The sequence below is a fragment of the Ceratotherium simum genome, chromosome 37, assembly GCF_057802395.1.
Source record: "Ceratotherium simum simum isolate JZ-2026a chromosome 37, ASM5780239v1, whole genome shotgun sequence".
Taxonomy (NCBI): domain Eukaryota; kingdom Metazoa; phylum Chordata; class Mammalia; order Perissodactyla; family Rhinocerotidae; genus Ceratotherium; species Ceratotherium simum.
In genome coordinates, this window is record NC_141936.1 from 8,527,554 (window position 1) to 8,548,177 (window position 20,624).

Genomic DNA, 20,624 nt, shown 5'->3' on the forward strand with positions numbered 1-20,624 from the left:
GGGGAGGGAGGCGCGGGCCAGGCGGGAGGTCCCGGGTCGCGCCCAGCCCCGGCTCTCCCGCCCGGCTGCCACCCGGCCTCGCCCCCGCCGCGCGCGCCCTGCCCGCCTCCCCCGTTGCCGTGGCAACCCCGGGAGCCTCCAGGCGCGCGCCCGCCCGCCCGCCAGCGGGAGCGCTCGGCAGCGGCGGCGGCGGCGGCAGCTCCGGCTCCACCGCGCGCGCTGCGACCCGGCTCCGGAGACCGCTGTCGCCCCTGGCCCGGCCCCGGGCCTCCAGCGCGGCCCCCGACCCGGCTCCAGCGCCCGCCCGGCCACTGGCCTCCATGGAGCTGCTGGCCGCAGCCTTCAACGCCGCCTGCGCCGTGGACCACGATAGCTCCACCTCGGAGAGCGACGCGCGCGACTCGGCGGCGGGACACCTGCCCGGCAGGTGAGGACGGGCGGCTGTCCCGACCCCCGCGCGCCGACCCCGCGCGCCCGGGGCCCCAGCTTGCGTCCCGGGCCGCGGACGCCGACCCGCGCGGCCTATCCCCAGCCCCCGGGCCCGCCGCCCTCCACTCCCACCCGCGGCCGGGTCATGCCGGCACCCCACCTTGGGTTGGGGTGCGTCTCGGCCCTGGCCTCTGACGCTCCGATCCCTGCTCGGGGCCGTCTCCCGCGCCCTCTCCCGGGCGCCCTGGGCGCGCGCGTCCCGCTCGGTGCCCGCTCTCCGCGCCGCGTGGCCCTGGGACAGGAGCATCGCGACCCGAAGGGGGCCGGGGTCCTGCGTCGGGGTGACAGCGAGCGGCGCGGGGGGCGCAACGCGGGCTGGGCTCCCGGCCGCGGGACCCGTCGGGGCGGCCGGTCGGCGCCGCGGACCGGGCAGGGCGCGCCAAGTTTCCGACGCCCGCCCGCGAGCTCCGAAAACATGGAGGTTTGGGCGGGCTGGGGTGGGAATGAATCACCCGGTCGCGCCCTGGTGGGGTGACAAAAAGGGCCTGTGGGGCCCTCCTGGCCGGGAGGGGCGGCGGCCACCGTCCCGGGCAGGGTCTAGCTGGCCAGGGCCGCTTGTGCGGACGCCCCTCAAAAGCTGGCCGAGGTGTGTCGTTGCTTAAAAATAACCGGCCCCTGCGCCTCCTTCTCTCTGGCAGCGAGTCGTCCTCCACCCCGGGAAATGGGGCCACGCCCGAGGAGTGCCCGGCCCTGGCCGACAGCCCCACCACGCTCACCGAGGCCCTGCAGATGATCCACCCCATTCCCGCCGACTCCTGGCGAAACCTCATTGAGCAAATAGGTGGGTGTCCCGGCGGCGCGGGCTTCCCTGGGAAATGCGGGTCCCCTGGACTCGGAGCGTCGCGCTGCTGCGGAGATGCTGTTGCGTTTCTGTGAGCGAACGCATCTGACGTGGCTGAGGGACATTTCTGACATATTTGGTTCTGAATGGCTCCATGGGCCAAAGTGCCACATGTTAGTGGTGCCTCGTAGTTAGGCTTCAGCTATCCTGCCCTCTCCGGAGAGGTCTACCGCCCGGCCCTTTCCCGGAGGAGCCCTCTCTGTGCCCTGGCCGCTTCTGCCGAGAGACGGCGGGGGAGGCCCTGCTGGGCCACGCAGGAGGGAGGGCTCCGTGAGCCCCGGCCTGGAGGGGGCCCGCGGAAGACCCGGGAAGAGGGGCAATCTGCGGAGGGGCATTCTGGAGAGAGCCAGGCTGCCTGGTGGGATTCAGGGAGAGAAGGCAGTGGCCGACTTTGCACAGGGGAGGGAGAGGGAAAGGAGAGAAAACGTGGGAGCCCCAGTTAGGGTTAGGGAGGGAGGCCTGGCCTCACCTGCCCTTCCGGGAACGCGGCCCGAGGTGCGGGCACAGCCCGTGTGCGTCCAGCTCTGCGGAAGCGCTGTGAATGCAGACAGCGAAGTGAGAAGTCAAAAATTGCCGATGACATCAAACTAGTTCTTATGTGGTCCCCAGAGGCGGCAGGGAATGGGTAATGTGAGTTCTCTTACCTCTGCTTAGAAAACCTTTTTTTTCTCCAATGTCAGAGCAGCAGTCTATTCGTTAAAGTAAAATTCTGGGTTTGGGAATTTTCTTACCTGAATACATCATTGTCGTCCTCCATCCCAAACGCTCAGACGGAAGTGAAGTGTCTCGAGGGGAAGTGCGGCTTCCATTGCCCAGGAGACCCTGCCTTTGGGAGACTTTTGGGGCACCCTACTGTCCTCTGGCAGAGGTTTTCCAAACTGAACCCTGAGAGGAGCTGAGCCCCTGTAAGCTGAGGGGGTGGAGCGCACACGCACGCTGCTAAGCCTTGCTGACTCCAGGAACTTTGTTCCCAGTGGGGCCCCAGGGTGTCAGGCTGGTGGCGGTGGTGGCAGCTTTTCCCTTTGTTTGCTGGAGGCATGGAGAGGGGCTGATCCGAAAACAAAGACTCCTGAAAACCCCTTTCTCCCGCTCTCTGCCACATTGTCCTTCATCGTGAGGAGGGCCACCTCTGCCTTGGCATACACTGGAAGCCTTGACTTCCACCCTCTTGAAAGGGATCCTCTTTGGGTAAGATCAATGTCATGATAGGAAGGAAGTTGGGGTGGGTGCTCCCGTCTGCATTATGGGTGCGTGGAGACACCTCTCCTGGAGACAGCTGGACCTGCTGGGCCAGTGGCCTAAGCTCGAAGCTGGGAGTCAGGGGCCCTGAGCTCTGGGACCTGCTCGTCCTGGCTCTGAGTTTCCTCCTGTAGTAAACAGCAGAGACCAATGTCCCGAGTCTTCCTCCCACTGGCCCCTGCCAGAATCTGCCAGTAGGATGGGAAATATCTTTTTCTGGCTCCTGGGCTGGATCCAGACTATGTGCTCAGAGATGTGCTGAATGACAGCACAGAGCTGTGGCTGCCTTCTCCTCACCTCCTTCATCATAGACATGAGGCCTGTGCTAAGCAGATTCCCACCACAGCCCTACCTGCTTTTAGCTCCATGAATGAAGTGAATTCTTTTCCACGTATCAGGGAAGGAAGACAGGTTCCTAAAGACACCGTGGAATTAAGCGGGGAGGAGAGAGGAATGAATATAGACCACTGTGCTGGATTTTGCAGTGGCTCCCACAGAGGCCAGAACAGAATTATGCCGGGATTATGCACGACATGGTATAAAATGTCATTACAGATCATAGGCCCTGAGACCCTGTGATTGGTGTGTGTGTGTGTGTGTGTTGTGCACACACATGCTGTTGTTGTCTCTGACACCTAATGAATGCTTGCACATAGAAGGTGCTCACTAAAATATAAAAGAATTCCCTGCCCTTTAGAAGTGTCTATTTGAAGGATGCAAAGAAAAAAATTATCCTCTACAGCAAGTGAAACCTTCAGCAAGGTTTTGAATGACGCTGGGGGCTTTGGAGGAGGAGCTGGGAAGCTACCTTCTTTTTTTTTTTTTTTTTTTTAAAGATTTTATTTATTTTATTTTTTGCCCCCAAAGCCCCAGTAGATAGTTGTATGCCATAGCTGCACACCCTTCTAGTTGCTGTATGTGGGACTCGGCCTCAGGATGGACAGAGAAGAGGTGCCTCGATGCGCACCCGGGATCCGAACCCGGGCCGCCAGCATCGCAGCGCGCGCACTTAACCACCAAGCCACAGGGCCGGCCCGGAAGCTACCTTCTTTTGAGGGCAGCACAGCCAGCCTGGTATAGATCATTTTAATTCGGAGAGCTGGGCACTGAGCCTTCTAATTCTGCATGGATATAATACCAGGTGCAAGATTTTACAGGTAAAGTTAATTTCCATATAAAGTTGTGCTTGCTGAATGTACTAAATATAAGATAGGAAAACGTGATATATAAACAGGACATTGAGTACAGAAATTTAATCAGATAACATATAGTTCCTCAGGTAAAGCTACTCTATTTCTATTATAATCTGAATTTTAATGCTAATAAAAATAAACAGGCTATGAAAAATGGTTACACAGTGTGTTGGATAACTCTTTGTAATCACAGTAACTCCAGGAAAATTGGTGTTTAAATTCATATTCTAAATGCTTCAGAAAGAAGTATGAAGGTTTAAGAAAATTCTAAAATTACTTGCATTGGGAGTCTTTGACTGAAAGTAACAGAATATCCAGTAAAAAATGACCTTAAACAATAGAAGTATTCTATCTCAGTTAATGAATCCAAAGGTAGGAAGTTCTGAAGTTGGTTCATTCAGCCAAGCAGTCACCCAGCTCCTTTCCCTCCACCATTCTCAGCATTTGGGCTTCATGTCACAAGATGGCTGCCACAGCTCCAGATATCACATCCTCAAGCAGCCATGTGTAAAAGAAAAAAAGGGCAATTTGTCTTCAAGTGTCTATTGGGGAAGGACATCTTTTTGAGAAGCCTTTCTCAAAGATGTAAGATATCCCCTTCCTCTCCTTGGCCAGGTTGTGTCACATGCTCATGTCTAAACCCACCACTGGCAAGAGGAAGGGAACTCTCCTGGTAGGTTTTGATCAGTCAACATTCACTCACTTCCTTGGGCACGGAATGGGTCAGCACCCAAACAAAACCCCTCCCCTGACAGCTGGGAAGAAGGAGTGAGGGGATAGAGGAGAGGCAGCCAACGGTGTCTGCCATGTGTCATTTCAGAAATATTATTTTCAACCCAGCTACCCACAATGCTGATATTTTCATCTCTTTTCAACATATGTATCACAGTGAGATGTTGGAGCTAGTATTTACCCATGATCTGCCGACTGTAGCATACATAAGACAAATTTTTGAACCTTCAAAAAGATGCCAAATTAGTTAGATACATTTGTGAAGCTTGGAAACTGCATTTTTAAAAGGTGTTCAATTCAACAAATATTTGAGTTCCTACTATGTGGGAGGCGCTGTGCTAAGCATCGAAAAGTGAATCTAAATCGACTTGTGGAAACCTGGTTTCTCTAAACCTCCGTCAACAGTATGGGAGTCGCAGGAGAATGATTGGTTCGGTGTCGGCAACAATAATTCTGTCTTATGTTCGTGAGCCAGTTTACATAGTGACGTTAAAGCTCTGTCTCTGTGGATCTTCAGTCTGGATTGCAGTTAGCACAGACTTCGGTTTTCTTTCTCATTCCTTTGTCACATTAACTCCATGTTCTATTCTGCAGGATTGTAACACTGTAAAATCACAGGATCTTCATTTTTTTGAAGTAACTGCTATACTTAGCATAAAGGCTTTCTAATTTAGCGTTATGGAGCATAGGAAGCCAACCGATTTAATCCACATGGCAGATTTATTGGGTTCCTGTTTATGAATATAATTTATCCAGCCAGATTCAGGATTTCAAAGTGTCTGTTTTTCTTTTCTTCCTTTTTCTACCGTTTAGATATATTTAATAATTAGATAAAGACGGAATAATAGCTAACGTTTGTACTGCATTGTAAGAGAAAGTGCTTTACAAGTGGTACATTTATCCCTATTAGAACTTTCCTGGGAAAATCCTCTTTGTTTCATAGATAGATATCTCTGTTCATATCAAGGGGCCCTGACTGCTTTCCAGACCACTATGTCCAGCTGCCCACTGGACCTCTCCCCCTGCGTGCCCCTCAGGTGCCCCTGGATCTCCCTACCGCCCCCATCCCCAGTCAGACCCTCCTCCTGTGTTCCTCATCTCCCCGAATGGGGCCACCAGGCTGTGTTGCTGAGCTGGTCACCTGAATATCGTTCATGACCCAGCACCAGCCCCAATCACCAGGACCCACCTTCCACTTTGTCTGTGTCCCCTGTATCAAGCCTGTGGTTCCGTTCCTGTGCCACCACTGCAGTTCAGGCCTCCGTCATCCCTCTCCTGCAGAATTGTCGCAGCCTCTTTCTTCCCATCCACAGTCCTCCTAAGTTGTAGCCCAGAACCACTTGCCTGAGGTCTCTTGGGGCCTCTCTCTTGCTTATGGGATAGACTGCCACCTCCACGGCACAGAAGGCAGACAAGACCCTTGGGGTCTGCCCCTCCCCAGCCTCACTGCCAGCAGGATTCCCCCCCAGCCAGGATCCCCCTCGCCACTGAAACTTCTGCTGCCTCTGTGTGAAGAGACAGTCTCTGCGCCCCGCAGCAGGATGTCCGGAATGGGTTTTCCCTATGGAGGTGCCACATCTGTGCCGATTCATGACCACCCCCAAATCTCCTTGGAGACTTAGAATGCATTTATTTCAAGGACAATTTGTCAGGGATGGAAGTCTGAAACTGTGGGAGCAAAAAAGGAACGTTTCCCTTTTGAATCATAAGGTTGATGAAATATTCGTTTTTCCTTCAAAATGAGAATTTACAACTACTCCCATTTCACAAATGACTATACTTGAGTTTTAATAGTGAAGCATTTAAGGCTCTGGAAAGCATCCTGTTGGGATACAGAAACGTAATTGGGACACTTCCATCAACTCGGCGCACATTGGTTATTAACACATCAAGTTCCAGATTCTCGTGGTTTGCCAAGTGTGTGTGGGGAAAGCCTATGTTTGTGTGGTTGGATTTTGAATCGGTTCAGGGATTTCTTTACTCTTTGCTCAAAAAAACTTATGCATGCTGATCCTTCCCAAGAAATGAAGACATGGCAGTTTATCGGTGGTGTAGAACTGTTTGCTGCAACATGTGCGGGTCTGGCTTTCTTTGTGTATTCTGACAGAGCATTCGCCCTTGATGACAGTACAAAGCCTGGACGTGGTGGTTTGGAAAGATCTTCACCTGAAACCTTTTTCTTTTCTTCACTGCAATTCTGTTTGATTTCAGGTCTCCTGTATCAGGAATACCGAGATAAGTCAACTCTCCAAGAAATTGAAACCAGGAGGCAACAGGATGCAGAAATACAAGCCAATGCCCACAGCTCCCCGGGCAGCGAGGAGACTCCAGAGGAGGAGGAGGAGGACGAGGAGGACGAGGAGGAGCTGGCGAGCCCACCCGAGAGGAGGGCTCTGCCCCAGATCTGCCTGCTCAGTAACCCCCACTCGCAGTTTAACCTCTGGCAGGACCTCCCGGAGATTCAGAGCAGTGGGGTGCTGGAGATCCTGCAGCCCGAGGAGATCAAGCTGCAGGAGGTAAGGGGCTGCCCAGGGGCGGGAGCTTCTGTTCAGAGCGCACAGGGGCTTTACCCAGTGTGGGCGAGGCTTCCTCTGTGAGTGGGGCTCCCCGGCTGGCTCACCAGAAGAATGACAGGCAGAGTTTATCCATCCAGAACGTGCAGGAAAATTCACATGATTTCACAGGCCACGAAAGATACCTAGTTCTCTTCTAGGATAGCTCGACCCCAATACTGAGTGTTCTCAGATTGCTGTTCCATTAGACGGTAAGGTTGCATTCTTCACGCCCTGTTCTTGTTGTTGCATATTTCCATGGCCCCGTATGAACGCTAACGCGCTGGGTGATGCTGAACTCGTTGTGACTGAAATAACCCCAGTCCCCTGTGGCTTACTTGTCACTCACGTCTTGTCCCACGACTTTATTTTGGAGTCCCTTGGATGAGTGGGGGCTCTGAAAGAAAGCCCTTGGGTACCCACCCCTCCTGAAATGGTGCAGAAATCTGGGGCTTGTGTCTCCCTCTTCCTTGGATGGTCCGGGCAGACTTTGTCCATCAATAGGCTGGGGCAGTATCATTGAGTTGCCTGACGGTTTCTTGCTGGCAGGGAAAATAAGCAATTAAAAATGAACAGTAACCAAAATGAGTAGCTAAGAAATCTAAGTGCTCATTTTAGTTGAATGAAGATTATTTGGGTCTAGAGGGAAAATCTGTGGTTTAGAGAGACAAGAGTATGGTCAATAGTAAGGAGAGAGAGTGGGCGACAGAAATGTGAATATGCAAGTGTGTGTCCATTGGGAAGTTTAAAAAAGGGGAAGAAATGAAGAGATTTGGGTTTTTTTTATCTTGTTCAATCCAATCCCATCATCTCCACCCTCCCAGGCTCCCTCTCGCCCTCACCCCCCTCACCCCCCTCACCTGCTCATTCAAGCCTGTACTTGAACTTGCAGCTTGTCGCAGTCACGACTCCAGGCGTTCTCTCCTTCTTTAACCCCATTACTCCTGCACTAGATTCTAGAGAACCATTGCGCTTCTTGCTTATTTAAAAGGCAGCGCGGGCCGGCCCCGTGGCTTAGCAGTTAAGTGCGCGCGCTCTGATGCTGGCGGCCTGGGTTCGGATCCCGGGAGCGCCCCGAGGCACCACTTCTCCGTCCAACGCGAGGCCGAGTCCCACGTACAGCAACTAGAAGGATGTGAACCTATGACGTACAACTATCTACTGGGGCTTTGGGGGGAAAAACTGAGTAAATAAAATCTTTAAAAGGCAGCGCTATGAACTGTGCGCAGTTAATGACCAGCGCTGAGAAGAGTCCCCGACCAGGGCCATCTAACTCAGGCTTGGGTTGTACGATGCATTTGCTACTAGGGAAGACTTGGTAAAGCTTGGTTTTGGAGGGCCACCTAGGCTTCACCTGCGTCCTGCCCAGTAGAATCAGGAGAAATTGGTTTAAACTTTGACATCCTTGTGACTCATGAGCAGTGATTTGTAAATGGCTGCCTCGAGTTTTTTATGGAACTTCTGGTGTAAATAATGTCCAGTCATCAGTTCCTGATGTAGCTTTTCCCAGTTTCGCACTAAAATACTCATGAGGAGACATAAGGAAGCCACACACCCCCACCAGAAATGAAGATGCAGAGACAGGGGATGTCCACTGAGTCAGAAGGAGCTGGACTGAGAAAAGCTTGGCAGGCTTTGCCCACTGAAAGCAACCATGTGGAAGGTTCTGGAAGTCATGGAGAAATCCCCCAGCAATTGGCCATCCCACCTATCCCAGAGACCAGGGTCTCCCCAGCCACGGACAAGGCCATGATCACTAACGTGGACTTGCATATAAAAGGAATTATACAATACTATTTTGCATTTGGCTTCTTTCACGCAATATTATCACTGTGGGGCCCTTTTTTAGTCCTCAGAACAAGGAAAAGAGTCCAGTTTCTAGGGGGGAAATACTTATTTTTTTACCTTGATAATTAGAGAAATAAAGGTTTAAAATACTTTAGATAGCTTAGAGATAAACTGTAGTAGAACTTAAAGGGTGGTATAAACCTTCTACAACATCAGCAAAGCTGAAAGAGCCTGTGTAATAAAAGGAAATGAAACGGTAAAAAAACACGAAAAACAAATAGTGTAAAATAAAGTGGCAGAGTTAATAGCAAAAGCGTGAGTTATAACCATAAAGGTAAATTGCTTAAATCCTCCGTTGAAAGACAGAAATCCTCCAATTGATTAGAAAACTAAGCCAGAGTAGAATTCGGGGCAAGAAAAGTTACCAAAGGGAACAGTGAGTTGTATTGTTAAAATATCACTTTATTTTTAAATGTTTTAAAATTAAAGTAACTCATTAATACGTTTTCACTGTTTAGAAAAAAGTGCAAACAATGCAGATGTGTCCGGACAGGAGGACCAGCTGTGTCTGCTTTATCTCTCCTGATAAAGTACAGTCAATGCACCCTCTGATTTTGGAGTTTAGACACTTAGGAAGACTCTTCAGTGCAAAATCCTTAACAGATTTTTGTGTTTTCCCCGGTATTTGACTCTTGTTTTATTCAACAGCAGTTTGATTTGAGTTTTGGTTTTTAACAACTTGTCTTACTGAACTCAGAGATTTCAGCTTAGTTTTCATAAGAACAACTCCCTTTGCACTGAGAATTCTTTGATTTTTGTCATTAAAGAACATAATTGCATAGCAAGTACACCTGGCTTGATTAAGTTTAAGGACACACACAGGGGACTCACAGGTGGGGAGAGAAGGGTGCAGGTGGCCAGGAGAGTAGCCTGCCGCCCTGACCGCTCGCTCGGCGGATGCTCGCGCAGCTTTGCAGGGAACAGTGCAGGTGCACGTGGGCCACTGGAGCTCGGGTAGGAGAGCTCCTGTGTGCGTGCATCTTCATGCTCCTGTGAGACCGTAGCTGTGGAGACAGGCCTAGAGGTGGAGCTGCTGGTCAGAAGTGAAGGGCGTTTGAAATGGTGGTGGGTACTGCCAACATGCCATTCAAAAAGGCGTCGTAAATGTAACGCTACTCCAGCAGCGTGCGAGAGCCCGTTTCACACACCCTCCCAGCCCTGTTAGCAGACTTCTTCATCGTCACTCTAATCTGTTGGACGGGAAATCATATCTTGCCTGTCCTGATGACTTGTAAAATGAGCATCCTTTCTTACACTCATTGGCTGTGTCCATTTCTTGGTCTACAGATGACCTGTCCGAATCCTTTGCCTGTTTTTCTATTGGGTCATTTATATTTGTCTTCTTGATTGATAGCAGCTTTTTATACATTTTGGATATTAAATTTTTTTATATGTGTCCAGTGTTTTCTCCCGCAGTATAGTTTGGGGGGGCGATGTAGCATGGTGGTTATGCACACAGGTGCTGGAGCCCGACTGCCTGGGTGTAGTCCCAGTTCTGCTGCTTCTTAGCTGTGTGACCTTGGGCAGGTAACTTAACTTCTCTGTGCCTCGATGTCCTTATCTGTAAAGTTGGGATAATCATGCCTGCATCACAGGGTTGTGAAGATTAAATGAGTTAATACAGATAAAGAGCTGCAGACAGTGCTGGCGACAGGCTGACTTTGAGCACCTACTTGCGTTCTCACTTTGTGGTATCTTCTGTCACATAAAAGTCTTTTTTCACTTTTATAGAAAATCTGGCAGTCTTTTTATTTTTTTAATCCTGATCTCTGGCTGTTGTGTCTTATGATTCTGACGGGCCATCCCAAGAGGTACGCTTGACAATGAAAAGGTCACTGTTAGAAACTGTCATGAACAGCCAAGTATTGCCGACTATCAGGAGCAGCAGAAGTTGCCATGCACGCGACACTATTTCTGTAGGGCTGGTGCGTAACGGGGACGGAAGGAGCCTGAACAGAATCGTGAGGTTGATTTAAAATGTTTTTACTGAACTATGTAGTCCGTGAACAGCACTGCCCACTGTGGTAGCCACCGGCCACGTGTGGCTGTGGACCACTTAACACGTGGCTGGTCCTAATTGAGATGTGTGTAGGTGTACAATACACACCGAAGTTTGAAGACTTGGACTATCTCATTAATAATTTACATTAATTGCATGTTGACATGACAATATTTTGGATACATTAGATTAAATAAAATATATTAAAATTTCCCCATTTCTTTTTACCTTTTTTAATGTGGTTACTAGAAAATTTTAAAATGTGAGACTCACATTATATTTCTGTTGGACAGCACTGCTCTAAAGAGAGGCAATATTTTATTTTCCGGTGTCCATAAACACCACCAAAAAGTGCTTGTATATTAAGCCATTACAAAACGCTCGATAAATATTTATTAAAACTGTAGAGGCCATAATTTCTCACTACAGTGCAGTGAAACAAGAAAATAAATTTAAAGAGCATAAAAACCTCAAATCAGAAATGTTTCAAATGCTCCTAACCTTTGCAATAGGAAAATAAATTTCATAATTGCAGATTATTTCAAGGACACTGATGAGGATACTATTTTTTAAAACATGTGGAATGCTGCCAAAGCTGCACTTGGACAAAAATTCACCACCTTATATGCTTTAATTATTAAATAAGGATTAAATACAAAATTAAATGAACTAAGATGTCAGCTTGAGACATGAAGGGGGAAAACACACTCCTAAGGAAAGCACATAGGATAGAGATCCAGAAAAATACTACATAAAAGTCATGATGAGATGAATGATTTTCTAGTAAAATATAAGCTACCAAAAATTGACTGAAAAATATAAATTTTTAAATCACTAGAATATACCCCCAGGAACCAAAAAAAATCATCTACAAAAGAGATATTGCACCCCAAATGACTGAGTTGTGCCAAACGGTCAAACCACAGAAGAATCCCATGTTACCTAGAATGATCTAGAACAGCACTGTCCAGCAGAACTTTTTGTGATGATGGAAACGTTCTGTATCTGCATCTCCAATAGGCACCAGCCACATGCGGCTACTGAGCACTTGAAATGTGGCTAGTGCAACTGAGGAACGAATGTTTAATTCTACTTAATTTAAGCTAACTTAAATTAAATAGCCACACGTTGCTACTATATTGGTCAGTGCAAGTCTAGAGCGGGGATCTTCAAACTTTTTCTTAAGGGGCCAGATAGTAAATATTTTAGGCTTTGCGGGCCATGTGGCTTCTTTCAAACCTCTCGGCCCTCCGTTGTAATGTGACAGCAACAAATAGACAGCATGTAAAGGAATGGATAGGGCTGTGTTCCAATAAAACTTTATTTACAGTTACAGGTGGCAAGCCCATGGGCCATAATTTGCTGACCCCTAGTCTCGAGCATGGAAAAGAGAGAAATAAGAAAATTATTTGAAGATAACATAATATTAGTAACCAGATCTGAGCATTAGCACACATACACATTGAAACAAAATCCACAATTATAGTTAGACTTCAACACTCCTCTCTCAGTAATCAGTAGGAGGAGGAGAAATAAAATCAGTGAGGATATAGAATTGAATGCCATCGACCAACTGGGACTAATTAACATTTATAGAACACTCCACTCTGCAGTAGCAGGATGCATATTTTTTTCAAGTGCACACGGGACATTCACCAAGATAGACCATAATACACTTTAACAACTTTAAAAGAATTAAAATCATACAAAGTACGTTCTCGGACCATAAAGGAATTAAACTAGAAATCAATGATATAAAGATTATAGGAAAATCTCCAAACACTTGGAAACTAAAGCATTATTTGCAAATAATCCCTGAATCAAAAAAAAAAGTCTCCAGGGAAGTTAGAAATAAATGAACTGTCCCTATTCACAGATGACATGATTGTCTATGTAGAAAATCTCAGGAACCTACCAAAAAAACTCTTAGAACTGATTATAATAACACACGCTGGCTAAAAAAAAAATTAAAATCCAATACCGAGTGCTGGTGTGAATGTGGAACATCTGGAACTCTCGTACATTGCTGGTGGGGTTACAAGATGGTACAGCCCCCCTGGAGAAGAGCTGTCAGTTTCCTATCAAGTGAAACATACATTTGCCATACACCCCAGCAATCCCAGTCCTAGGGCTTTACCCAGAGCAGTGTCTCAACAGCAGCAATATCAACATTCGGGTTGGATCATTTGTTGTTGTGGGGGCTCCCTGTGCATTGTAGGAGGTTTAGCAGCATCCCTGGCCACTACGACTAGATGCCAGAAGCTCCCCTACCCACAGTTGGGACAACCAAAAATGTCTCCAGACCTAGCTGATGTCCCCTGGGGAGTGAAAATAGTTCCTGGTTGAGAACCACTGCCCTGGAGAAATTAAACCTTAGGTTCACACAAAAACCTACATGCGAATGTTTATAGTAGCTCTAGTCAGAATTGCCAAAAATCAGAAACAACCCAAATGTCCTTTAACAGAAAGATGGATAAACAAACTCTGGAACATCCATATAACAGCATACTACTCAGTAATAAAAAGAAACACACTATTGATACGCACAACTTAGATGAATCTCAAAGGCATTTTGCTGAGTGATAGAAATCGGAAAGGTTGCATGCTATATGATTCCATTTATTTGACATTCTGAACAAGACAAAGCTATAGTGACAGAACAGATCAATGGTTGCCAGGAAGAGGGATGGAGGAGGGTGTGACTAGAACTGGATGGCACAAGGGAGATTTTTGGAGTGATGGAACTGTTGTGTGTCCTGGTTGTTGTGTTGGTTATGAGAATCCATACATGTGTTAAAATTTATAGAACTGTACACCCCCTAAAACAGGCAGTTTTGCTGTATGTTAATTTTAAAAAGTAAAACATTGTAAAAAGTGTTGAATGTCTTCATTTTGTTCAACCCAACAAGATAAGTACTCTCCTCCTCCCCACCAAAGAAAATAAGACATAGATCTGTCTCACTGTGAATTAAGGCAAAAATTTACATAAGACATAAGAAAATCAAATCTGGAGATACATTAAAAGAATAACATACATTGAGCACATATAAATTAATGCAAAGATGGTTAATGTTTGGGACCAAAATTTATCATGTTGATAAGTGAGAGAAGAAAAATACCCTGATGATCAGAGGTTGAAAAGGGAAGTAGTACAACTATTACCATGTAAACAAAACCCAGAAGGATTCTTTCTGAAATTTATAAAGACTATCTCAGATCTATAAGCAAAATCATACTTAATGAAGAATTGTTGGTGGCGGTAAAGACAGGACAATGATGCTTGCCAACACTGTTGTTGCTCCGGAAGTTCCAGCCCAGGCAACAAGACAAGGAAAGGAATAAGAGATAAAGCTGTAGAGAAGGAAAGTCAAAGCCATCCTTATTTGACAATGACGGCTGCCTGCTTAAAAAACCTGAGGGAGGGGCCAGCCCCGTGGTGTAGTGGTTAACTTCACGCACTCCGCTTCGGTAGCCCGGGGTTTGCGGGTTCGGATCCTGGGTGCGAACCTACACGCCACTTATCAAGCCATGCTGTGGCGGTGACCCACATACAAAATAGAGGAAGACTGGCATAGATGTTAGCTCAGGGCCAATCTTCCTCGCCAAAAAAAAAAACCAGGGAGTCAAAAAATACTGGATCTAATAAGGCAGTTAGTTCAAGGAGGTGTCCGGTTATAAGATAAACATGCAAAAATCAGTTAGGTTTTTTTAATACATCAGCAAAACCCAGGTTTCAATCAATTAGCAAGCTCTATCAATAAGAAAAAGATGAGTACCCCAAAGGAAAATGAGCAAAACACTTCTCAGAAAAAGTGCAAATGGCTAGGGATTAAATGAAAAAAGAAAAAAATCTAAATCACTGGCAATCAAAGACGTACAAATTAAAGCAACATTGAGTTACAGACTTTTCAAAATGGCAAACACTTTTGAATATATATACATTTAAAACCTAGTGTTGGGGGAATTTCTAAACAAGCACTCTCAAACCCAGCTGATAGGAAGAGTATAGCAATGTTTGTATCAAAACCCTTACAAGAATATGTTTGTACGTTGTTTAGTGTTTCTATTCCTAGAGATCTATCTTGAAAATTAATCAGAGATGTGCACACTTATTAATTAGGATGTCATTCCAGCAAAAATTAGGGGAAGAAGGGGGGGAAGAAACCTACATGCCCAATGATGGGGGAATCGTTTAGTAGGCTAGTGTACAGCTACGCAAAGACTATAAACATTAAAAATCATGTTTTCAAAAAATGAAATAGGTAAATATTTATGACCCGTTACATTTTTAAAAGGCAGGATAGAACATTACATCTATAGTAGAGTGGGCATAGAAAATAAGGATATTTTATTTTCTTTATACATTTTTGTAATTTCCAATTGATCAGATAAAGATATTTAAGTAAATCAGGATAAATGAATATATTTAAATAAATGCCTTCACATGCAGTAGTGAATAACACGGACACACAGGCTTTGATATGCGTTTCTCTGAGTTTTTGTAGTCTGACTTTTCATATGTATTTGAAAGAGCTCAATGTGAGTTTCTGTTTTGTTAATATCTGGCAATGGATACTACACTGAAATCTTCAAATTCTTTGCTCCAAATCAATGACTTCCGCATTGGATCACTCTTCATTTATCCAAGCAAGTCAGGCAACTTCTGCTGCCAGCTCAATCTGTTGTTGGCACGTCTCTTTTTCTTTACGAAAGCAGCAGGTCGTAATGAACTACTGTTCACACAAGGAAAATACCCTACAATGACGGCCTTTCGATAGGGACAAGTCTTAGTCATTGAAGAGTTAGGATTTAAGAACGAAATTGTATGTCTTTCTCCTCCTTTTTTAAGCAAAAATGAGGTAGTTGAAATTGGAAAGTGTTGTCTTAGATGTCGTGTAGGATTTTCTTAGTTTAGTTTTTGTTTTTTAACTTATTCTGAAGCTCTTGCTTCCCACTCTTCTTTTTGGAATGGTTCTTGAGTTACTGTTTGAGAACACAACGTTATGAGAAAATAATTAGACATATTCAAATTACAAAGTTAAGAAGGAGGAAGTGTAGACAGGGGAGGGTGTTCAAATAGGGGGTGGCGGGGGGCTTCTCCAGGAGGTGGTGGAACACAGAATTGTCCTGAAAGGAGAATAAAAAGCAAGGAGGAGGGCCAGTGATGGGGGAGGGGTGGGGACAGTCACTGCCGGTGACAGAACAGCAGAGAGGACTTGATTCTCGCCACACGTGACACAGGTGTCCTGAGAAACAGGAGAACCTTGAGGGGCCGTCCGCGGCAGGGCACCTGGAGCAGTCACTGGTCGTGTCCCAGCGAGTGCCAGGAGCCTGTCCAGGCAAAGGGGATAGGAAAAGGCGGTCTCGCCACGGTCCCTGATCCTGGTGAGCTGGGTGCGCAGAGCTCGAAAAATGAGCAGGGACTATTTTGAGTATCTCCATGGAAACAGGGACACACGTACGCTCACGTGGGGCAGCACAGCCCCAGCGTGCCCAGACAGGACTTCCAGCTTCGTCCTGCTGGGAAGGAATGGGGGGGGGACACCCTGTGCAGTCTTTCCAGGGATCTGTCAAGTTATGGCGTAACTCACAGTCTGAGGCTGCTCAGCCTTTGACCTCGGAGTTGTATTTTTGTTGTTTTTCAACCTGTTTTCACAACGTAGAACTTAAAGGTACTTCTGTCTTTTCCAAAACAAAACTGTTTTAGAAGGAAGTTACTTAGAGTTTTTAATATGATGTACCTCTACCAAAAAATTAAATCATGATTATTTTATTTACCATCCCTCATTGAGTCATATATTTGTCTCTTTAGGATAAACCCTAACAATTCAGCAAATTAGCCCGAAATTGGAAGGGGGTGGAGATTTTTGCCCTGTGGTTTAAACCAGACGATAGCCATCACACAAAACATCAGCTATCTCCTATTCGACTTGATTTAGAAAGCTGTAACTAATTTCACTAAGTTACAACATTAGCATTTACCGTTTTTAAAACGAATACTTTGGATAAATAATTTATGCACCTGATACAAAGTTCAAAAAGAGCAAACAAAATTTCAGTGAAAGAAAGTCTCCCCCGACCCAGAGTGTCTGTGTGTGTGTGTGTGTGACACAAATGGTAAACTACCGTGTACATTGTTATAAATCTTTCCATATCAGCCCAAATAGAGTGCCTCATTCTTTTTCTTTTCTTTTCTCTCTTTTATTTTTTTTTTTTGGTGGCTTTATAGGGCTCCATTGTTTATGATGTTCCATAATTTATTTAACCAGTCCCCCCTTGATGGACATTTGCAATTAGAAATGTTGTTGAGTTTCAGGGATGTTCATTGCAGCATTATTTATAAGAACGAAAGACTGAAATCTGTATGATGGAATACTATGGGATTGCTAAGTGGAATTGTTGAGTTAAAGGCTACTTGTTTTTTAAATTTTGAGAAGATACTGCCAAATTGTCTTCACACTTCGGCCACGAATGAGGGTGCAGGTTCCCTCTCCCCAGTGTGGTACATTATGCAACGATCTTATCTCGTCAATGTGCTAGATGATAAATGCTATCTTGTTGTGGTTTTAATTTGCATTCCTCTTACTGTGAGTGAGGCTGAGCATCTTTTCAAGCATGCATCTTTTAAAATTTATACTTATTTTAGTATGTCCTTTTTTCATAAATGATCTTATTAACCAGGTCATCTTGAGAAAACTTAACACTTGGCAGTCATGACATGTGTGAGCTGGCTGGGGCTTGGGGTTGTCCTGCTGGTGGTGAGGGGCCCCCAGACCCCCCAGCACCTGCATGCAAGCTCAAATGTAATGTGTGACCTAGTCCCGCAGCAACACCGGGATGTACTCGTCGTCACCCCACGTGACGGCCGAGGCCCCGGGGCCCCGTACACTCCCTCAGCCTTGGGCTTTCTTGCGTTTCCCGCATGGACTAGAGAGCCTGCTGCAGTGGGTCAGGGCATGGGCCTGGAATCCCATCGCATCATCATTATTCATGGAAGAGATGCCCTAGGGGCTTCTTCTTAATTCAAAGCCTTTCTGGAGTCACTTTCTTCCCTGCTGGGGCCTGTGGGCTGTGAATTACTGGACTGGCTGTACAAGCGAGGAGAGCTCTGTGCCTTTACAGTCGGATCACGGCGGGAGGCAGAGCCTGGCAGAGCTCAGATGCAAATCCCTCCAGGGTGGCTGCTGCAGGCAGAAAAAGGACTCTGAAGGCCCCAAAGGAGAGCAGGTGTGGCCTTTGATGGAAGGCCACCCCTTCCCCCAGCCCCTGCTGACACCCCCCAGAGGAGAGAGGAGACAGCGGCCGTCCCTGCGCAGACAGCTCGCCTGAGCGGCTGGGGTGGCCTCGGGCCCTCGGGGGTCCTGGTTGGTCTTTGGGGTCTGGGGGTGCACAGGGGCTGAGCATCTGGAACACAAGGCCCGGCCTTCAGCAGACCCAGGCGGCCGTAACTCCCGCCGGCACATGGGGGGCACGGAGCCTGGACTGTGGGGTCTGAGCCAAGGTGTCAACGGGCAATGTCCCACGGCCTCTGAGGCAGCCGGAGCTGCAGGAGGGACACCGCAAACCTTGGCGTTCTGGCCCAGCTTTCTCTCCGTCCCCTCTGACCCTAGACAAAAGCAAACGCACTAACAGCAAGGTCAGCCCCGGGCAGTGCCCTCATGCTGAGGACTCAGGGTGACAGTGTGGAAGAAAGGTACATGTGGAGGCTTTGGGGCTGGGGGCCCCCAGTCCTAGGCGCCAGGGGTCCTCAGACTCTTCTCCGCCTCAGAATGACCTGGGCGTCTTGGTAAAAGACAGGTTACGCATGGGTCTGGGGAGAAGCCTGGGAATCTGCGTTTTCACAAACACCTGTGGTCAGGGAACTAGGCTGAGAAATGCTGGCTTTCTTTTTTTTCTTTCTGCCAAGAAGACTCTTATTAGTTCTTTGACTCAGCCCTTTCCAGAAACCTTCCCTGGCTCTCTGCTTCTCCCCACTGCCAGGTCGAGGCCCATTCCCATTCACTGTGAGCATCACCGCTGAGCTGTAATTGGCTGTGCCCAAGCCACATCCTCAGTGGCATGTCTGTGTCCCTCTGTGTCCCCAGCATCCAGCCTAGCCACATCCTGGAGGTGGCTCTGGGCACGTATTCATGGAACCAGTGAGCTGGGAAGGGCTGGACAGCATCACAGACCCTGGCTCCCCAGCAGTTGTGGTCTCCTGAGCTGGTGGCTTCCAATGGGGCAGAGATCAGGTCTTGGTCATCTCAGGATCCCCAGTGCCCGGCAGCGCCCAACTCTTAGTAGGTGCTGAGTAAACATTCAGAGCATTGGGGTTCCGGCAGCTGCTGCACCAGGGGGCCAGGCCTATTAGGGAGCCATCCAAGAGAGGAGATGACATTGGACATCCCATCCAGCAGGAGCCAGGAAAGAAGGAAGAATGACAAATGCAGCTAACAGTGTCCTTGTAAATAGACACAGACTGCCGCCAAGGAGGAGAGGCCTGAGGAGCTGGGCCTTTGGGTGGAAGTTATGAGTCGATGGGTGGTCCTAACCCACCTTTGTGATCGACTGACCGGATGCCAGGATTCATTCACATCTGAGCGGTAGTTGAGAGGTTTCCCTTTACTTGTTATTAAGCACCCACTTGAAATCACCATGTAAAGCTAAATAGACGATTACGAACCTGGAAAGAGCCTGTAATCCAGTGTGGGAGGGAGGGAGGGAGGAGGCTTCTGCATAACAGCAGCCCGACCTGCAAGGAGATGGGGCACTGGCCTGGCGCCGCTGGCCTCTGGGCTCACGGGAAAACCTTGGCATTTGTGTGGAAGGCCATCTCCTGGCAGAATGGTCAAGGCATGGAGCCTTGGAGTCCAAAGAGGGGTGCCTCGGCCCTCTGCACAGTTAGGACAGTCAGGCGACCTCCAGGGTAGTGGGGACCAAGGGAGGCGACACGTTGGAAGTACTTAGCATTGCGCCAGACACGTGTTAGGTGTTCAACGAATGGCAGCTCTTGTTATGTGCAGCCTCCTGCCATTTATCTCTGATACCCCTGCACAGACAAGTGGAGAGAAAAGGGACAGCCATGGCCACCGTTTACCAATTAAGTGCCACGCCCGTGGATGTGCCTCAGGCAGGAATGTCATGACTAAGAGAGAAACGTAGCCAAGAGTTTCCTGGACTCAGAGGGAGAATGATGCCCCAGTCTGGCAAAGGGGCAGCGGGGAGCGCTCAGCGGTTCTTGCAAAACAGCCTTTTTCTCCCCGGGGCAGTTTTTTTGGAAGCAGCACGTGCTATTTTATAGAATATCAGTAAAGTTGTTAGTCTGGTCCAGTCTCCCCCGGGGCACGATGGCCTGCGGCAGAGAACGTCTCCTGTCTCTCGACTCTGGCCCTCCGTCTCGTTTGCAGCACTTTGGAAGAATGTCTGACTTGGCCTTGTTCCCTGAGAGGTGTGTGTCCCGTGTCAGGAGGGGCCTCCTGTGCTGACCCTCTGGGCCACCATCAGGTCAGATGGGCAGTGAAGGTGCCATGGACTGATGTCCGGCCCAGAGGACGGAGAGGGACTGAGTTCTTGGAGCCGGATGGGAAATCAGGTGGAGCCTTAGCCAGCTGGGCGGCCGTGACAGCACACCTCAGACTAGGAGCTGAACCACAAACAGTTATTTCTCACGGTTCTGGAGGCTGGAAGGCCAAGGTCACCATGCAGCAGGGTTGGTGTCCACTGAGGCCTCCCTCCTCGGCTTGCAGACGGCC

The 20,624-nt window shown here is 48.0% G+C and overlaps 1 protein-coding gene across 1 annotated transcript in view; it reads left to right on the top strand.

The window, feature by feature from the left end:
* The first annotated feature begins 252 nt into the window (after positions 1–252).
* NGEF (neuronal guanine nucleotide exchange factor) overlaps positions 253–20,624 on the top strand; it is a 40,704-nt gene continuing 20,332 nt past the window's right edge. The window contains exons 1-3 of the mRNA XM_087424671.1: positions 253–427; positions 1,128–1,270; positions 6,706–7,010. Coding sequence (XP_087280797.1) covers positions 321–427; positions 1,128–1,270; positions 6,706–7,010 — 555 coding nt within the window. The 5' untranslated portion in view covers positions 253–320. The remainder of the gene's footprint in view (positions 428–1,127; positions 1,271–6,705; positions 7,011–20,624) is intronic.